Source organism: Cordyceps javanica, chromosome 6, assembly GCF_051103115.1.
Source record: "Cordyceps javanica chromosome 6, complete sequence".
NCBI classification, from domain to species: Eukaryota; Fungi; Ascomycota; class Sordariomycetes; order Hypocreales; family Cordycipitaceae; genus Cordyceps; species Cordyceps javanica.
The window spans coordinates 2,696,911-2,714,633 of record NC_139300.1 but is presented as its reverse complement, the minus strand read 5'-3'; the positions used below and the strand labels follow the sequence as shown (position 1 = coordinate 2,714,633).

The following is a 17,723-nucleotide window of genomic DNA, read 5'->3' as shown; positions in this document are numbered from 1 at the left end:
ATAATCGCAGGAGAAAGTGTGGCTGATGCTCTTTGAGAATCAGGTGATGCGAATAGCCCAACAATGGACGAATGATACAGTGCTGAGAGGAATAGCTGAGGTTCGAGGAAGGGGCTTTCATCACTGAAAAATGGGATTGCGAAAAAAAAATCGTCGGGCTGTACAAATGCCAAAATTCAGTCCCTGTTCACGCCCACCGCCTTTCATCTATCTTTGCAGGTACCCAGGCAGGTACCTGACTGGGCGGTGTGAGAGCGCCAGACTACGTGCTGCAGGATATTGTAGTGGGCCTGTCCACTATAACCAGGCTACTGCAGTGCTGTGGAGAGCTGGTTTCAGTGCTCGCTTTAGCGAGAAACTGCCCTTGTAGGTAAAGCTAAGCCACAGGGTCTGTCAATTTGCCTCAAGTATCGTTCCACAAGTCTAATAACCTCCATGCGGCATGAACTGTGGCTTTTTTTTTGGCTTATTGATCAGTCGAATATTACATGTATCTACGCCAACACTCGATACGCGCTCCCCTGATGCGCATAGCGACCACCAAGTATATAGTAGAGCCAATAGCCATCTGGTGACGTCGTGGGCAGGCCGTTGGGGATCTCGTTGCTATGGCATTTGAACTGTGGGGCGACGGCGACAACACAGTTCCTATTTGGGGCGATCGTCTCCACCAGTCATGACAGCGTATCATGGTGCACTCTCTGTATCGACACGTGTAATGAGATGGAATTAGCTAGTATATTGTATATTTTGAAGATTTCTCCAAGTAAGAGATATGCATTGAGTTCTGTTTTGTAACAAGGTGCAGCATAGCGCACTTTATTATTGTGTTCACTGAAAGCAAATCAGAAACCGAAAAGAATATTTGCTGTAGTAGACATGTTAGCTAACGACTACGAATATCGCTACAAAATGAGATAAAACTTGAGGACAAAAACAAACACCTGCTTAAATACTAATCGACGAGCAGACAAATAAAGCAGTATTAGTATCCAAGTTTACCCACGTAGTCTAGCCTTCGCGTGTTTTAGCATTGGGACTGGCCTGCTTCCTCTGTTGGTTGCCAACCTTCAACTTGCGCTACAGACCCTGGCAAGCCGCGATAGTGAGAACCGAAATACGTCGTCGATTTTGTTGATGCGATTTGGTTCATAACGGCCAAGCACCCGAAGTAGGGTGCTATATCAATGATGTCGGCTCGGAGAATACCAAGGCTCGGAAAACTCGCATTTAAAGACCAAGGTTTAGGGTATTTGGGAGAATTGCCTAATTGGAAAACGTCGCCTATTCCGCGGCTCTCGATCTTGCCACCTGCAGATGCTCACAACAGACACGTGCAATAGACAAACTTATCAACTACGCCGACGCTAAAACAAGGGCAGAGTCGTACTTTTGAGTGGCCTGATTACTCGTGCTTTTTTTCTTCTTGCCCGATCGCTGTTGTTGGCAAGCCATGATCGAGGAGGACACAACTACTGGGTAGACATGCCCAAATTGCCGTATCCGGCGATAGTCTCCGGCGCTGTCGGGCGGGAGTGGAGAGCCGAATCCGTAACCCGGCGAATTTCCCAGAGTGGCGCGCAGTTCACAGGCTTTGGAACACAAGCATCGTACGATTGCCAGTCTGCTTCTCGTTCTGACTGACACTCATGAGGGATCTGCCGCGTGGCGAAGTCTGCGAAGCATCACGGCAAGAAGAATACAGTAGAATTTGCGCGAAAGAATCGCGTGAGAAAAAAAAAATCTGCGTCATGTAGACACAATTGATAAACTCCGATTAGCTAGTACTTAAAGCTGGCTTTAATTTGCTTTTGAATTCATTGTCAAGCAGCTCAACTTGAAACAAGAATTCGACTTTCATCCACAACTCAACTTTCAACGACAATTCGACCTTGCACAATGTACTACTCTAGTGGCAACTATGAAGCATTTGCCAGGCCGCTCAAACCGGCCGGAATCGATTCCAAGCGCGCTTGGATTGTCGGCTCCGGCCTGGCCGGCCTCTCGACCGCAGCTTTTCTGGTGCGAGATGCCCAGATGCCGGGGAAGAACATCACCATTCTGGAGGCATCACACCTCGCCGGCGGCGCCCTGGACGGACTCGACGTTCCCGAAAAGGGGTTCGTCATTCGTGGCGGACGCGAGATGGAGGCGCATTTCGAGTGCTTGTGGGACCTGTTTCGCTCCGTTCCGTCCATGGAAGAAGACGGCGCGAGCGTTCTCGACGAGTTCTACTGGCTGAACAAGCGCGACCCGAACGTATCGCTGCAAAGAGCCACCGAGCAGCAGGGTCGCGACAGCGGCACGGGTACCAAGTTCACGCTCAGCGACAAGTCCCAGAAGGAAATGGTGAAGCTGTTTCTCATGACGAGGGAGGACGTTGAGAATAAGCGAATCGACGAGGTCTTTGGGCCGGAATTCTTCAAGAGCAATTTCTGGCTCTACTGGCAAACAATGTTTGCCTTTCAGACGTGGCATTCGGCGCTAGAGATGAAGCTGTATCTTCACCGATTCGTGAACCATATCCAAGGCTTGCCCGATTTCTCGACCCTCAAATTCACCAAGTATAACCAGTACGAGTCGCTTGTTTTACCTCTCCGGGCCTGGCTGGAATCATACGGAGTCAGTTTTCAGTACGAAACAGAAGTGCTCGACGTTGACTTTGAGAAAACATTCGAGGGCAAGAGAGCGACGAGGATTCACTGGGTACAGAAAGGAAACGAAGGTGGGAGGCACCTCGGTTTGGACGACCTCTTATTCGTGACTATCGGCTCCCTGACCGAGAACTCCAGCCTTGGAGATCACCAGACCCCCGCCGTCATACGGGATGGGCCAGCACCTGCTTGGGATCTTTGGCGACGGATTGCTGCCAAAGATGCCGAGTTTGGACGTCCAGAGGTTTTTTGCGGTGACATTCCCCGCACAAAGTGGCAGTCTGCGACAGTCACGACCATTGACGCGCGCATTCCACAGTACATCCAAAAGATTTGTCGACGAGATCCGTTCGGTGGAAAAGTCGTCACGGGAGGCATTGTGACCGTGCGCGACTCGAGCTGGATCCTGAGCTGGACCGTGAACCGCCAGCCGCACTTTAAGAACCAGCCCAAGAACCAGATCGTCGTCTGGCTGTACGGGCTTCTCGTGGACCAGCCGGGCGACTACGTCAAAAAGGCCATGCAAGACTGCACCGGCGAGGAAATCACCCAAGAGTGGCTCTACCACCTGGGCGTCCCCCGGCCCGAGATTCCGCTGCTGGCCGCCTCGGCCGCCAAGTGCGTGCCGGTCATGATGCCCTACGTCACGTCCTTCTTCATGCCACGCCGGGCGGGCGATCGGCCCGACGTCGTGCCCGCCGGCGCGCAGAACTTTGCGTTCGTCGGACAGTTTGCGGAGACTACGAGAGACACAATCTTCACCACGGAGTACTCTGTGCGGACAGGCATGGAGGCAGTCTATCAGCTCGCACGAGTTGACCGGGGCGTGCCAGAGGTCTTCGCGTCGACCTACGACGTGAGACACCTGCTGAACGCTGCGTGCGCTCTACGAGATGGAAAGGAGCTGGCTACCTGGGTACCGAACAAAATTAGGAAGCTTTTGATTGAGAAGCTGGAGGGATCCCAAATTGGAAGGCTGTTGCACGAGTATCAGCTGATCTAAGACCCGTCAGTCAAGCATTACTTTGTATTTATTCAGTTTTAGTATTATATGACTTTTACTCACCAAGGGACAGTGAAAGTGTTAAAAAACCAAGATATGAGCTCTTCTGCTCAATGCCGCTTGTGACTGTCTTCTGTCACAAAACATAGTCAGCCGAGACCCTTGCCGTCACTTTTGCGCCCGATCAGTAGCAATACCGTACTCTAGCTTCTTTTTTCGGCAGCAAAGTGCCCGTCAGGGCTTTACGAGTAGTTCGCAGCGCATGGAGTGTAGGGTCGCGAAGGGTGAACTTGATTGACTTTAATGAGGGAGGGAGACATTTGCAGGAGGAGAACAGAAGAGCTTAATCCAAACCTCGTCGATGCAAAGCCAAACAGACGTTGATTGCGCATACCAAGCCATTTCGCGAGAGACTGAGCAAATAGAGATGATGTACCTGAAATCGGAGTATGGGTGCTTATGCCAAGAGAGGAGCACCCGGCAGCAAGAAAAATGGCCGCTCCAGCCCGGCAAGTTGGCTTCTAGCATCTTGACAGAAGCCTTTTGCGCAGGGTGGTTGGTGTGCTTAGGTAGGTCCTGACGATACAAAGGTGCTTTCAAAGGGCAAAAGGCCAGTTAGAAGAGCTAGAGAGGAAATTGTTCCCTCCCAGTGATTAATAGAGTCATCATTGAGCGTATCGGTAGCTTCGTAGTGCACAGCGTGTTCGTCGCCATCTATCCTTCCATCCTGGCCCGGCATTGTGGCGTCCTACCTTTGCAATCCGGTATGCTGGCATCAGCCCCATTTGCGAGTAGAAAATGGGCAACATCAGAACAATCAGAAAGAGTAGCCCAAAATAATGGCGTTATTCCCTCATTATCTTGAAGGTTAACGTGAGCTTTGTGTTGCAACAGCAGCCTAGCAATATCCGAGGAACGAGCTTGAGCTAATGGCGATCGGCCAAACTGATCTTGAAGATCGACATTGGCTCCATGTTCGAGGAGCAGCGCAGCAATCTGACGCCCAGAGTCAACAGCGATGTATAATGGCGATTGGCCAAAGTCATCTTGAAGGTCGACATTGGCTCCATGTTTGAGGAGCAGCTCAACAATATCCTCAAGCCTGAACATGACAGCTTCACGCAGGATTGCTCTTCCATGATAATCTTGAAGATTAACATCAGCTCCATGACTTAGCAGCAGCTCAGCAATATCGTCACACCCCTGCGCAACAGCGTCACCAAGAGCTGTTCCTCCATACTTATCTTGATGGTCAACATCAGCTCCGTGTTTTAACAGCAGCTCAATGATACCCTTAGCCTCTGCAAAAACAGCCCACTGCAGCGCCGTTCTTCCTCGGTCATCCCGCAGGTTGACATCAGGCCTGTGCTTTATATGCTTTGCAAGCAGCAGCTGCTCAACGATGCCTATATACCCTGCGCGGCTCGCAATCAGCAGTGGTGTATCATTCTCGAGACTCCTGAGATTCAGATCCAGGCCGACTGCTCCACTTTCTGAAAGAAGCATCTCCAAAGTTTCTACAAGATCCCATTGGCAAATGGCGAAAATCGGGCTGTATGGATTCGAGCGAAGTTCTGTGCTTCCATACCTGGTTTCCAATACAGGCAGCAAGTTTTCATGTGTCATCGGGCCTGATCGTCGAACCAACCACTGCTCTAACTTATTGGATACGCCGAGCTCTCGCCGCTTCTCCTTGCCTGCCTTCAGGCAATGATCTCCCCACATGTAGGAAGAATACAATAAGAATATGTCGCTGGTATCTTCTTTGATCTCATCCTCGCGCCGGGTAGATATGTAGTCTAAACACAACAAGGCCGACTCCGCGTGGCAATCTTCGGTAGCATATTCCGACGGCCATGTTCGTTGCAAAAAGTCTTTCACCGACACGTGAGCAAACGCAAGCTGGCCCTCTGCTGTTTCAACAATGAAATCTCGGGTCAGTAGATAAATGGCTGTATCGTTGATGCTTGAGTCTCGCATTCTGAAGGACACGGCCGTTGTGACCACGGCCAGTGAGAGAGGCTCCAATCCGCAGAGGACGAATTTGTAAACTATGCTCGCACACAGCCGTTGATTATCATCTTTGCCGACGTTGCGGCGGAAAATTTCGTTGTATGCTGCCCATAGGTCCTCCTCATTTGCGAATGAGCCGGTGTCGAGCTTATTCAGAGATTTTTCCACGGCTTCGCTGAGAACGAGGGGGTCTCTGGGGTTCAAGAAGGCAGACAGTTGCAATTGGACCCAGCGAAACCTTGATATACGTTAGCTCATTCACCAGCTCGTAGCGGTCAGGGGTTATAAGATACATTCCGCCAGCTCTACCGCAGAGAATCCGGATTAGCTTGTTTTCGAGATCCTCTCGCTCCCCTCGCAAGATTCTTTCGTCCTTTTCTCTTTCCAGGACCTCGGCGTTGATATATCTGACCATATCGCCACTGGTCTTTAACTCGTTGAGGTCTATCATGACGGCTTGGGGAAGCTTGTCCTTGACATCGACTTCGCGTCGACTAGAAACAAAAAGCTCCAATGCGTGAGGATTGTCCTGCGAAGCATCGCGCAAGGTCTTCAGCAATTCTCTCGGCTGATCGCACTCGTCCAGAGCATCGACAAATATTCTCAGTTTGAGACTAGCCTCGAGCTCCAAGATGTCGTGCAATAAAGTCTTACAGTCATCTAATCGCAAGGTTCGCAGATCTCCCGAACTTCCTCCTGCGTTGTGGTAGGCATTCAACACAGGCGCGCTGATCTCGCCCGTCACAGGATTGAATGCTGCTTGCCGAAGGAGTGCCCGCAGTACTGATTCATACGAGTGTAGAGATTTCAGATCTGTTCCTCTGGAGCAATAGAAGTATGCGAATCGGTGATGCGGGTATAGTGAAGCTCTATCAAGATGCCACTGGACAATTCGAGCACTGCAATTCGGCTTATTAGCATAGCACTGCAATTCGGCTTATTAGCATTCATCTGCAATGTTGCTGGAAGACTCACAATAGTGTTGATTTTCCTGTTCCAGCTGCTGACAATTAGCTTATCCTTCAGAACATTTATACAGAGCTTACTTGTGCCACGAAGCCAGAGAACACTCTGCCCATGAGCCGCATCTATTGAGGACCATGTCTTGAATGCCTGAGTATCCAACAGCCATTGCCCACATGTTCGATACTTTTGGTCGACTCCAGTTCTCTTCAGAGCATTATAGTGGCCGTCATCTGGGTGATAGTCCGATAGCCACGTTTTGATCTTCCTATGCTCATCAATCTTCAGTTTGCATTCCGCTAGAGAGTCTTGGCAAGCTTTTTGGCAATTGGACCAATTCTTGATCAAATCTTTCCATTCCACATTTTTTTGAGATTGTTGGATTACCCTGGCTGGTTTAATGTGAGAGGTCATTTCGCGTAGAGCTGATGTCGAGTCATACCTGCACGGTTAGCGGAGACCCAACCGATCAAAAAGACTTGCAAATCTAGTATCGCGCTGTACAAATTGACCAAGCGCGGCTCCAGCTGATTGAACTTGTTTGATTCATCATAAACAGTTCCCAGATACAACTTTTCGACATTGATCCAGTAGCTTAAGTTCGGGGTGACGGTATTGAGGTCGCCGAGCACCTCTCGAGACAGGGTGTATTCACCCAAGCATGCCTATTGGTGGAAACGATCGCCTTAGCTGCGGCTTGCAAGATCTTGGGAACGACAACTTGCCTCTAGTATCACAAAAAATCCCTTGCAAACAACTGGTGCAACTTTGTGTGGATCAAAACTCGCGGAGGCTACTGCAACATCTTTGAACTGGAGAATATATCTGATGGTTTGTTCAAGAGTGCGAGACAGCTCCTTCCGGTCTTTCGTCTTGGGCTTGACAAACTGTAACAAGATATCTGGATTTTCTAGGTTCTGAATTCCGTTCTCAAATGGAATCTCCAGTAGCATATGATAATCGTCTGGCCTGTCGTCTTGAAACTTCTTGGTGGATGTGGCCCAGCATGATACTCGTGATTGCGATGGAAGATGGGGGGCTTGCAGAGTCTCGTTGCTCAGCCGTCGGATCTCGGTTTGTTGTTCTGTGCAATCACTTGCAGGCTGTTGTTCTTCCACCTGCGTCTCAGGCCCAGCTGGAGACTCACCAACAGGTGGTAGAGCTCTGTCACAGTCTTTTTCGCTGACGCGCTTTCGCCTCAACAACTTATCCTTCGCTTTCTTGACGAAAATCTTGGGGCATTTCATCATACTTTATCGATGAATTAGCGTGGCAGCGATGGTATTGACGTTGGAAGTGATGATTTTTCGTCGTCTGATATCTGCTGTTGATGCCCAAGTTCGAAGCACGGTGCGGGGAGTCGAGGATCCTGGCACTGTTCCATGCATCACATGAGCACACTGAGGTATAAAGTATTTTCATAGGTACCAGGGCGCGTGGCTTTTCTATACCTCGATATCTAATGAAGCTGTGGACTTTTTTTAATACAATTCGTGAGGGATTATATATTTTGAGGTGTGATATATCTACATATACATTTTTGCATTATCTGAATTCATATACAGACCCTTGCTACCCGCACATCATGTATGTATACCTCGAGGATACAATCTATTGACGCGCAAAAACTATCAACCGCTTGTGAAGAGGCAAAAGCAGGCCTGCACACAGCAATTGCCTCAACACGGTTTCGATGTCGGCAGCTTATGAGCAGTTACAGAAGCCTCGAAAGCCGCTGTACTAGTGCTGAGGCAGGAAAGCAGCAACGAAGAAGCAGCAAAGGAATTATTGATTGAATGAAGAGCTATCTTCTGCCTGGTAGTATCACTGCCGTATATATATAGGTTGTAGAGCATTGTTTTTTTCAGTTCCGTATCCCGGCTCTCAACAACAGACGCTTGGGTTTTGACTCGAGGTGTTTTCCGCCTCCCCTGATGTATGCAACACGATGACCAACCTCGCTCGATAGATGTACGTAAAGCAAAACAAGCCATCTTTCGCAAGAGAGAGATAAGCAGCCGAGATTTGGTCGAGTCTTTCTCAGATACCAGTACGACTCTGGTGGAGAAATGGAGGTCGTGGCTGGCCAAGCCAGAGCGCAATGACGTTGACAGGGGGGGGCACCTGGATATCTTGGTTTTTTTTTTAAAAAAAAAAAAAAAAACCTTGATAGCAGGCACGTATTAAGCCAAATGGGGGGCGACTTCTTCCTTTATTATGAGGGTCTCGGGTATCATAGACTGCGGAACACGCCGCCATCTCAACCGGTTGCAGGCGGCTGGTGGAGGGGGGCGGAGCGGCGCTGGCGCTCTCGTCTTCCTGCTGGCCGCGGATGCGTACACGCCTCGACATCGCACAGCCCTACACCCTAACAAAGGCCACGAGCAGACCGGTGTGGGTGAGGGGAAGAATGGAAGGGGAGGGAGCGGGGGGGGGTGCAATTTAACCGGGCTGGTGGAAGCTGAGTGACCATTGCACAAGACAACGCCCGCTTGGGACTGTTCGCCCAGCGTGGCGTCATGAGAAGCGGTTCTCTTTTTTTTTTTCTCTCCTTTACCTGAACAGCACCGACCTGCTACTGAAACATGTCCTAAATTAAAAGGAATCAGTAGAAATAGAAGGACATAGAAGAACGGATGCGAACCAGGCGAACCAGGCTAGCCAGGCTAACCCAACCCCTCTTTGCTCTTCATTCGTGAGGGCGTCGGTTGGTTCGCAGCGTCTCCAGCCCGGACTCAGACATTGGCATCGACTTTTGCTGGGCGGCGTCCCCGCCGATGGGGTCACATGCCACTCGTACACTGTATATTGCCCTTCCCTTCCTTCGACTTACTTGTTTTGTATCGGGCTGCATCGCCGGCTTCCTGGGCGTCGCCGGGGGGGGGAGGGAGGCATGGGCCAAGGTGGCCGAGCCCTTGCCCGGGTCATGTACGGGGTTGGCCAAGGTTCGACGGCCAAGGTTCGACACGCCTCCGCCGCCGCGCGCCGCGCGCGCCACACTTGACTCGCCTTGCAGCAGCTTCTTTTATGCTGTTGCACTTGTCGATCAACCCTTGTGTGCGTCCTGGGCTGTCGCGCTCCGCGGTTTTGTCCCCGCGGCCCGCCTTTGGAAGGGGGAGAGGGGGGGCAATGTTTGTTCGTGGCTGCTGCTATCCGTCGTGAATGGGGATAGTGAAAGACAAAGAAACTATAATTGGGAGGGGTGCTATTTTCAAAAAAAAAAAAAAGAAAAAGAAAAAAAAAAAGAAGCTCGACAGCACGACGGGGCAAACAATGCAGATATAGGAGAACTCGAAACGCAGAATGGACAAGAGAGGAAAGGAGAGGCCAACCACAGTTGCTAATGATTGCTCTCTCATTCGCTCCGGTAACATCTCGTCTCTTCAGCCGCCGGTATCCGTCGCCGAACTCACATCTTGCGTACCATTCTTCGGTGTAACTTTGCTTTCCCCCCCCGCCGTGAAGGCGTCCTTTCTTTTACAACCGGGGGAGGGCTTAGAAAAACCCCCTCAGTCACTGACCCCCATGGATACCCCAGCTAGTCAAATCTCAGAATTGGCCCCGAGATGGGCGGTGCGCGTCGTCCAGATTCACGTCGTACCACCATCGCGACTCGCTCGTCGTCGCCGCCGCCAGCGCACGTACTCCTCTGGAAGATGTGCTACCGTGATTGGAAAAAGGCGAGGACACCCCCCCCACCCTTTTACCTAGCCGTTTGAGAAACAAGAAGAAGAAGAAAAACAACAACAACGGAGTGCCGGGAAGCTGGGGCCGACGCGGGCCAAAGGGGGGGGGGGGAGGGGGAGGGGGGCCAAAGGCAAAAGATGAAAAAACGCCACCACCACCAACCACCACGCAGCACCTCACGCAGCTCATGGACGGGCAGGAAAAAGCCTGCTGAAAAAATCTTTGCTGCTGGCGCTCTTCCTGACACTCCAGAGCTGTCCAACTTGAGTAACCTCAGAGAGCTGCAAAGAAGCGCAGGGGGGGGACGAAGGGGAGGGGGTTCGGTTGCACCGAAGGATGCGCGCAAGTCAGATATAAAGCTTGCTCCCGTACAGATTGGATGCCGGACACACCCACCGCGAGATAATCATCAGGCTCTGCTCCGAAGCTTTTGCAACTTGGTAATTCATTTGCCAGCCCTTCGTTTTCCTTGGCCCCCCGTTGTCGAGCCCGTTCCCCTTCTATCCATCATTCGTTCTTTTTTTTTCCCTTCTTTTTTCCTTCTCACCCTTTCCTTCTTTCCCCCGCCTCGGTACCTGTTTCAGAAAAAAAAGATGCAGGGTCAGGGACGGCCTGTCCGGACGGTGGAATATTCCACCATGGCGTACAACTCGCTGCCGTGCGTGTCCGACGCCTCGGCCGCGTACCGGGCGTGCCAGGGCGAGCTGCTGGCCAAGCACCTGATGAGGGACCTGTTCCGCAAGCACGACTTCCAGGGGACGTTTGGGCTGGCGCTGCTGCACCGGCACGGGCACCTCCTCGGCGCCGTCGGCGAGCGCATGACGGCCGTCCGCGGCACCAAGAGCCCGGCGCCCCGCCAGCTCGGCGAGCCGGCCGTGTGGAGGGTCAACGTCGCCGACGGCCGCGTCATCCCCGTCGAGTTCTCCCTCGAGGCGAGCGCCGTCGACTGGCACGACCTCCGCCTCCAGGTCTTTGTCAGGGAGTTCCTCGCCCTGCTGCTCGAGCACCAGGCGCACAAGCACTTTGGCCTCTGCCTCTACCCGGGCGACGGCTACCCCGGCCACATCGAGGTGGAAGACGGCCGGAGCACCGTCGGCCTCTCTCCGGAAGAGGTATGTTTTTTTTTTTTTTTTGAATTTCTGGGGTGGGAAGGCAGGGAGAGACGAGTAAAAAAAGGGGGGGGGGGGATCAAATGGGGAGGCTTTGAGACTGATTCCCGTGACTGGTAGGCGCACACACTTCCCCCCGGAGACCTAATAGAGGTGGCGTGGTTCTACACCAATGACCACCTTGAGCGTGACTGCAAAAACTTTTGCTTTAATAAGAAAGAGGTGCCTGATGAGAGCTGAGAAGGTCCGTCGGCGTGAATGACATGCGCTTTTTTTTTTTTTTGGCGAGCCTACATGACGATTTCCATGGCGAGCACGGTTGGTCATCACTCAACAACCGAGAGCCTTCGACTTCCGCACTATAGTCGCGGCACCTACACGTTACGTGTAGTCAAAGACGACTTCTTTTCGGCCTCAGTACAAGCTCACGCAGAGGAATCTTGCTGCCACCACCGTAACCATCCGCCTCTTTTGCCGTGGCGGGCCGTCGGTACAAGTCGGATTCAGGACGCCTCAGCGAGGGGAGATTCTGCGTGGGAGCACGGTAATTGGTACAATTACGACGCGACACCTTTTTTGGAATGAGACAATCGAAAGAAAATGGAGGCTGAATTGGAAAATGAACAATAATTAATAATTGCTAGATATACAGAATCTGTATCGCTTCACCGCGGAAACAGCCTTTCCTCGACGGCCAAGAGTCCTGTCTCTCCTGAATAGCTCTTTGACCACCCGACTGCCCAAGCGAAAAGCCATGACAATGACCAACACAACACCAGCACTGCTGGTCTGTCATGGAAGTCACTCCATTCCAGGGCCCTTGGGCCTTCTGCGCGACGATGCAATCTGCAGCAGGCCCACCGACAACAGGCAAAAGAGCCAACAGGCGGCGTATATGGTCAAGTAGGCGCGATAACACAAGCCGCCACGGCCATGAGAAAGACAGAGCCGGCGCCGGGCGCCCAGACGCCCAAGGCTACTGGGCCGAGAAAGGCGTGGCGGGCTGTGGTATGTCGAAGAACGTAGTCGACAAAATCTGTGATGTGTGTATACACCCTCGCTGCCCGCAGCAAGGATGTAGCAGAGGTATCCTTCCAGCACAACAAGTAGCATTTGCATGACCAAAAGGAGATGGTCACCTTCTTGGCTGCTCGTGAGCTTCATGGGCATCCAATAGTAGGCAGTGAGCACACTAGTGTGATGCCGCAGACAGACACTTCCTCGTCGCCAGCTGCAAGAAAAGGGCCACGCTGAGCTGCTTAGTGTATAGAGGTGTCATCTGCGATTGTATCCGGGGTAAGCAAAATGTTGGCGTGAACATGGTTGAGCATAACGATCCAGGTATAAGTGGGAGGGTAAGCGGAGAAGTCCCTAGTCGACCGTTGGCGTTTCTGTGGATGCGGCGCGTTCCAGCGCTACGTCAGTGGTCAATGGGGCAGGGTCCTGCTTTGGAACGAGGATCACTAGGCCAGCCATGAAGGAGTTGGAAGGACCCCGAAAATGAGAGTCGCTTTGGCTCTTGAGCGATTATCCGGCCGCATGTTTCCTTGAAATTGTCGCTGATCTGGTCCTGGTTCGTAGAGTCCCAGCGGCACGCCTTCGTATTGACCGCGGCCGATGTCGGTCCTGAGAATACGGTACAGGGCCCTGAGCGCCGTGCGAGACGCCCACCAGATGCCGGTGCAGAGCGCCGCTGGCGTTGTTATCATGATGAAGGCAAATAAAAGTTCTAAAGGATGGCCAAGATGTCCGTCGCTCCCCGAGTTGCCATGGTGGGCGATTGTTTCGGCGGCCGCAGGGAGGGAGAGGATGAGTCCGTACGCTCCCATGACACACCAGGGCACGCAGAGGGATAGGAGCAGACTGCTTCCTGCTCGGCTCTCGTAGAAGAAGGCGTCGACGGGATCGGTCACTGCGGGACAGGCCCGCGCCTGGGAGAGCAGTCGGTACAGCAGAAAGGTCTGCAAGAAGAAGACGAGCGATATGACAATCGTGGCGAGGCCAACAAGATGGCGTGGTGGAAGCGTGTCGTTGACCGCCATGACGGCAAACGGTCCCCAGAAATAGACAATGGACATGGCCAGGCCGGCGCCGAGAAGCAAATGATTCTGGCCGGGCTGCTGCGGGCGCCTCACAGGCTCGTCAATCTCGAGTGGAAACAAGGCCATCGCGTCGAGGGTTGCAGTGTTGATGAAGCTTGCAAGAAGGAACAAGGGCGATGAAAACGGATGAAGGGGTGATGGAAACGCATGGCGCGGAACGCAGCTAGAACTTTAAATCTGGGAGCCCCCAAAGCCGCAACGAGTGCAATAAGTGGGTACCGCCTCGATACGACTGTTCGGTTGGCCCGAGTTGTCACATCAAAAAAAACAAACACGCACGCAAGCCTATGTGGCGTTGGATCGCACACCGCCAAGGCTGGAGGAAGGGTTCTAAGAAGATCATGACTCGGGGATTTTCCTTCTTTTTTTTGTGAGTCTGGCCAAAGAATGGAAACAATGGGGGGACCGTTCTACTATTAGCCACGGGTGTCGCCGAGCTATAATTAGCAACGAGCCAACCAAAGGTCTCACTGCTTTGAGCTAGTCTCAGCTAGCAAATATAGTCAGGTACGGATAATGAATGTTGACTCTGACACTGGACAGGAAGCGTGTACGAAATATACTGTGTTGGACATCGCCAAGAAGCGGCGGCGCGCTGGTAGGTTTGTTATCAATTACCAAAAGGAGATGGCAATAGGGATGAGGAAGAATCGTATGGGCCATGACAACGTTAAGGGTGTCTACCCCGGATGCGTCTCGACCTACATCCTGTATCCGTACCAGTATTGCACCCGGGCGTGTTATAGGATCGACAAACATGTGGATGCGAAACAGGCTTACGATCCCAACCACGGCTATCGCGGAGCCAATTGCGACCAGGTTGGTACAAAACTTTCATTTTCAGCCTGACTAGTAGTATTTGATGGCGGCTCGATAGAGGATGACACCGCCGAGGTCATCGAGAGTCTACACTGTGATTGCACTCAGTGTTGCTTTACTACAAATCCGACGCACCACCCATCATGTGTCAATGGAGACGCAAAAAGAAGAGCTCAGCAGCTGTCGAGTATCACGGGGAGGTGAGTATGCAAAAATCGCTGATCCAGTTCTGAGAATTCTTGGAAACTTACAAGACCACTGAATAGCCACATGACATCTACGCAAAACCTACATCAGATGTAGTTGCCGTCCATCAGCCACTTCCTAAGTGACTCTGAATCGCTTTCCCGATACTCTGCAAGTCCTCGGATCTCTTCCTTGGCCGACTCGAGAGTCGACCCAAACGCCGCCGTGTCCTTGTCCGCAAAGAAGCTCTCCACGTCGAGCGCCATGGCCTCCGTGCTGAAGCCCGCCAGGCTGATGCGCAGGAAGTGAGTCATCAGACCGGGATCGCTCACCACCTCCGCGACAGCTGCCCACATCTCTTTGATGACCGCCCACTGCGCGTGCCGGCCGATCGGGTGCGCGGACAGGGCCATCAGCAGGACGCCAATATCGCCCATGCCGACGGCCCCCGAGAGGTTGAGCTCCGTCAGGGTGCTCAGCTTGTCCGGGTCATCGGTGGCGGCCAGAGCTCGCAGCATGTCCCGCTTGCTGTCGCTCGAGTCCATCGCAGAGGCAGCAGCCTGGATGGTGGTAAAGGCGGCGCTCGGGTCTTTGCTCATGGCCGCGTGGAGCGCGATTCGGCGCATGGAGGGATCGATTTCGGTCCCGCTCACCTCCCAGTCGTGAAATACGGGATAGAACGCATCTATAGTTCTGAGACTGGTCAGCATATGCAGCCACAAAATCGCGGCGTTTTGGCTCGAGCAGCGGATCGGGAATACTTACTGGGGGTGTCCGCACTCGGCTGCCCTGGTCAGCAGGGATCGAAATAGAGACTTTTGCAAAAAGTCATCAGCCGACGGTCCCTGTTTGATAAGCTCTTTAGTCTTATCTCCTATGAGCTGCAGCGTGAACTGCCTCAGCCCAGCGCGGATCTGCACATCTTCGGCAAAGACGTAATTCACTTTATCGAGAGTATCCAGGATGTGAATCCAGACGACAAAGTGTTCTTCTCTGCAAAAGCCCCGCAGAAATGAAAGAAGCGACACACTTGAGCTAGCTCCTACAAATGCCAGCGCAGCCTGCGATCCTATTATGGAGATTTTGTCCTCGGGCGTGAGGCGATCCAGCTGTGTGCTGAGCTTGACAAGCCGAGAGGGCGGGTAGGCAACTCTGTAGAATCCTGCACCTTTCGCGTTGACGAGATAAAAGTCCATATCTACTCCGACAACGGTGTCCTGCTTTGTGAGCAGAAACGGATCGTCGGCGCGAGCCATCTTAAAACCTTGTATGCCGAGCGGGATGCGCCAGACAGTCTTGTCGTCGTCTGGCTCGACATCTCCGCTGGTCAAGAAACGAGACTGTCTCACACTAATCTCGTTTCTTTGCAAGTCCTCAGTCACTTCGACCACCGGATAGCCAACGTGGTTCAGCCAGCAGTCTGCCATGGCACCGACGTCTTTCCCCGACGCCGCGTCGAGACACGCCCAGAGCGCGCCGGCCGTCGCGTTTCCGTAGGCATTCGATTTCAGATATTCACGGACGCCCTCAAAGAACACTCCTGCGCCGATGTAGCCCACAAGCATTCTAATCACCGCGCACCCCTTACCGTAGCTGATCTGGTCAAAGAGCTCGTGCACCTGCAGGCCGCTGTCCGCCGGTATGTGCACCGGGTGGCTGCTCCGCAGGCCATCAGCGCGAAACGCATCCTCCATGCGGCCGCTAGAAAAGTCGCCCCATATGTTCCATGATGGGAAAAGTTCGTTGACCGCGTAGTGGCCGACCCAGGTCGCGAAGCCCTCGTTGAGCCACAGCTCGTTCCACCAGTCCATGGTGACCAAGTTGCCGAACCACTGGTGGGCTAGCTCGTGACATACATTGTCCGCAATGATCATTTTGCGGCTTTCGGGTGAATCTTGCCTGTCGAATAAGATCTATGTTGTTTTCTCCTGGTCAGCGGCATCGCTCTATTTTGTCAAGGGCACGCATCGACACTCACACCAGGGGGCTGTGAAGTGATCAGACCCCAGTGTTCCATGCTGTCCATTGGCATCTGCGGTACGGCAAGAATATCCATCTTCTCCAACGGATACGGGATGCCGAATAAGTCCGAGTAAAAGTCAATCACTCTTGGCGCCATGGCCAGCGCGTATTCGCCTTGCTGCTCGACACCTCGCACAGCGTAAACACGAACTGGGATACGTCTGCCGTTGTACGTTTTCTCGGTCAAGGCTTCCAGATACGCAAAGTCGCCCACAGCCCATGCCAGCAAGTACGTGCTCATGACTGGGCTTGTCTCAAAGGAAACCACGCTCCATCCTTGTCGCTGACTTGGCACCGTCGCCTTGGTGGGCATGTTGCTCAGCGCCGTCAGGTCAGAGGGCACCTCGATAGAAAACGCGAACGTGGCTTTGAGATTGGGTGCATCGAAGCACGGAAAGGTGTGCCGTGCGTAGTTGGCCTCAAAGTGCGTGCTGAGGACGTAATGGGCGTCATCGTCCCCTCGCGGGACCGAGGCGGCATGCTCTGTCACTGGCTTGTACGTGGAGCGGTAGAAGCCAGAAAGTGTGTCGCTGATCGCGCCCTGAAACGCGATCACGATAGTCACTCCATTTTGGGCCGCAATTTCTTCACCGAGCTCGATGGTGGTCGTCTCCCTCGTGTCATCTTTTGAGAAAGATGTACATTGTACGGCGACGTTGGCGTCGAGAAGCACCTTGGCGCTCCTGAGCTCTAGGTTAGTCGCGTGAAGTGTGATGGATCGGCATGGAGTCTCGAAATCGACGTAAATCGACACCATGCCGTCATACGTCCATGTCTCAAAATTGAGGTTCGCGAGGTCCAGCTTGTAGTGACGTGGCACCACGGCGCTGGAGAGGGTATCGCGGTCGCCCATGGCCGCGTTTGGCTTTGTATGGCCTTTTCAATCTCAAGATTTTTGATTGGGCACTCGAAAAAAGAGAAATGAATACTTCAAGAGACTGATCAGTTAGAGCTTTTTCGCGTAGAAGCGGGGTGTATGTGCTAGTTACCTACAGCTGGCGTTGTTAAATCAGGCTGTCTAGGCTGAGGCCCAGAAACAGGAGCCAGCGCTCGAGTTACGATGGCGTAAACGCCACCAATATCTGCTTACTTGTTAAAAGGGATGTTACTCACAGTCTCGCTATTTGGAGCTAATTTGGGCTACTTCTCAGCTCTCGCGGAACAC

The 17,723-nt window shown here is 52.6% G+C and overlaps 5 protein-coding genes across 5 annotated transcripts; 2 read left to right on the top strand and 3 right to left on the bottom strand.

Annotated features, from left to right (window-relative positions):
* Window positions 1-1,899: 1,899 nt before the first annotated feature.
* On the top strand, window positions 1,900-3,657 carry V2A60_009259 (myosin-crossreactive antigen; the record flags this gene model as incomplete). Its single annotated transcript, XM_083260526.1, has 1 exon — window positions 1,900-3,657. One exon carries the CDS (start codon window positions 1,900-1,902, stop codon window positions 3,655-3,657), a length of 1,758 nt encoding a protein of 585 aa, XP_083116652.1.
* An 856-nt stretch (window positions 3,658-4,513) lies between these two features.
* On the bottom strand, window positions 4,514-7,880 carry V2A60_009258 (uncharacterized protein; the record flags this gene model as incomplete). The annotated part of the gene is made up of 7 exons (XM_083260525.1): window positions 4,514-4,517; window positions 4,604-5,908; window positions 5,964-6,569; window positions 6,646-6,670; window positions 6,717-7,025; window positions 7,076-7,298; window positions 7,431-7,880. 7 exons carry the CDS (start codon window positions 7,878-7,880, stop codon window positions 4,514-4,516), a joined length of 2,922 nt encoding a protein of 973 aa, XP_083116651.1.
* A 3,078-nt stretch (window positions 7,881-10,958) lies between these two features.
* Window positions 10,959-11,669, top strand: V2A60_009257 (uncharacterized protein; the record flags this gene model as incomplete). The annotated part of the gene is made up of 2 exons (XM_083260524.1): window positions 10,959-11,432; window positions 11,550-11,669. 2 exons carry the CDS (start codon window positions 10,959-10,961, stop codon window positions 11,667-11,669), a joined length of 594 nt encoding a protein of 197 aa, XP_083116650.1.
* Window positions 11,670-12,892: 1,223 nt separating this feature from the next.
* V2A60_009256 (uncharacterized protein) lies at window positions 12,893-13,597 on the bottom strand (the record flags this gene model as incomplete). Its single annotated transcript, XM_083260523.1, has 1 exon — window positions 12,893-13,597. The coding sequence occupies one exon, from the start codon at window positions 13,595-13,597 to the stop codon at window positions 12,893-12,895; it is 705 nt and encodes a 234-aa protein (XP_083116649.1).
* A 1,046-nt stretch (window positions 13,598-14,643) lies between these two features.
* Window positions 14,644-17,411, bottom strand: V2A60_009255 (M1 family metallopeptidase; the record flags this gene model as incomplete). Its single annotated transcript, XM_083260522.1, has 3 exons — window positions 14,644-15,229; window positions 15,302-16,449; window positions 16,515-17,411. The coding sequence occupies 3 exons, from the start codon at window positions 17,409-17,411 to the stop codon at window positions 14,644-14,646; spliced, it is 2,631 nt and encodes an 876-aa protein (XP_083116648.1).
* Between the last annotated feature and the right edge of the window lie 312 nt (window positions 17,412-17,723).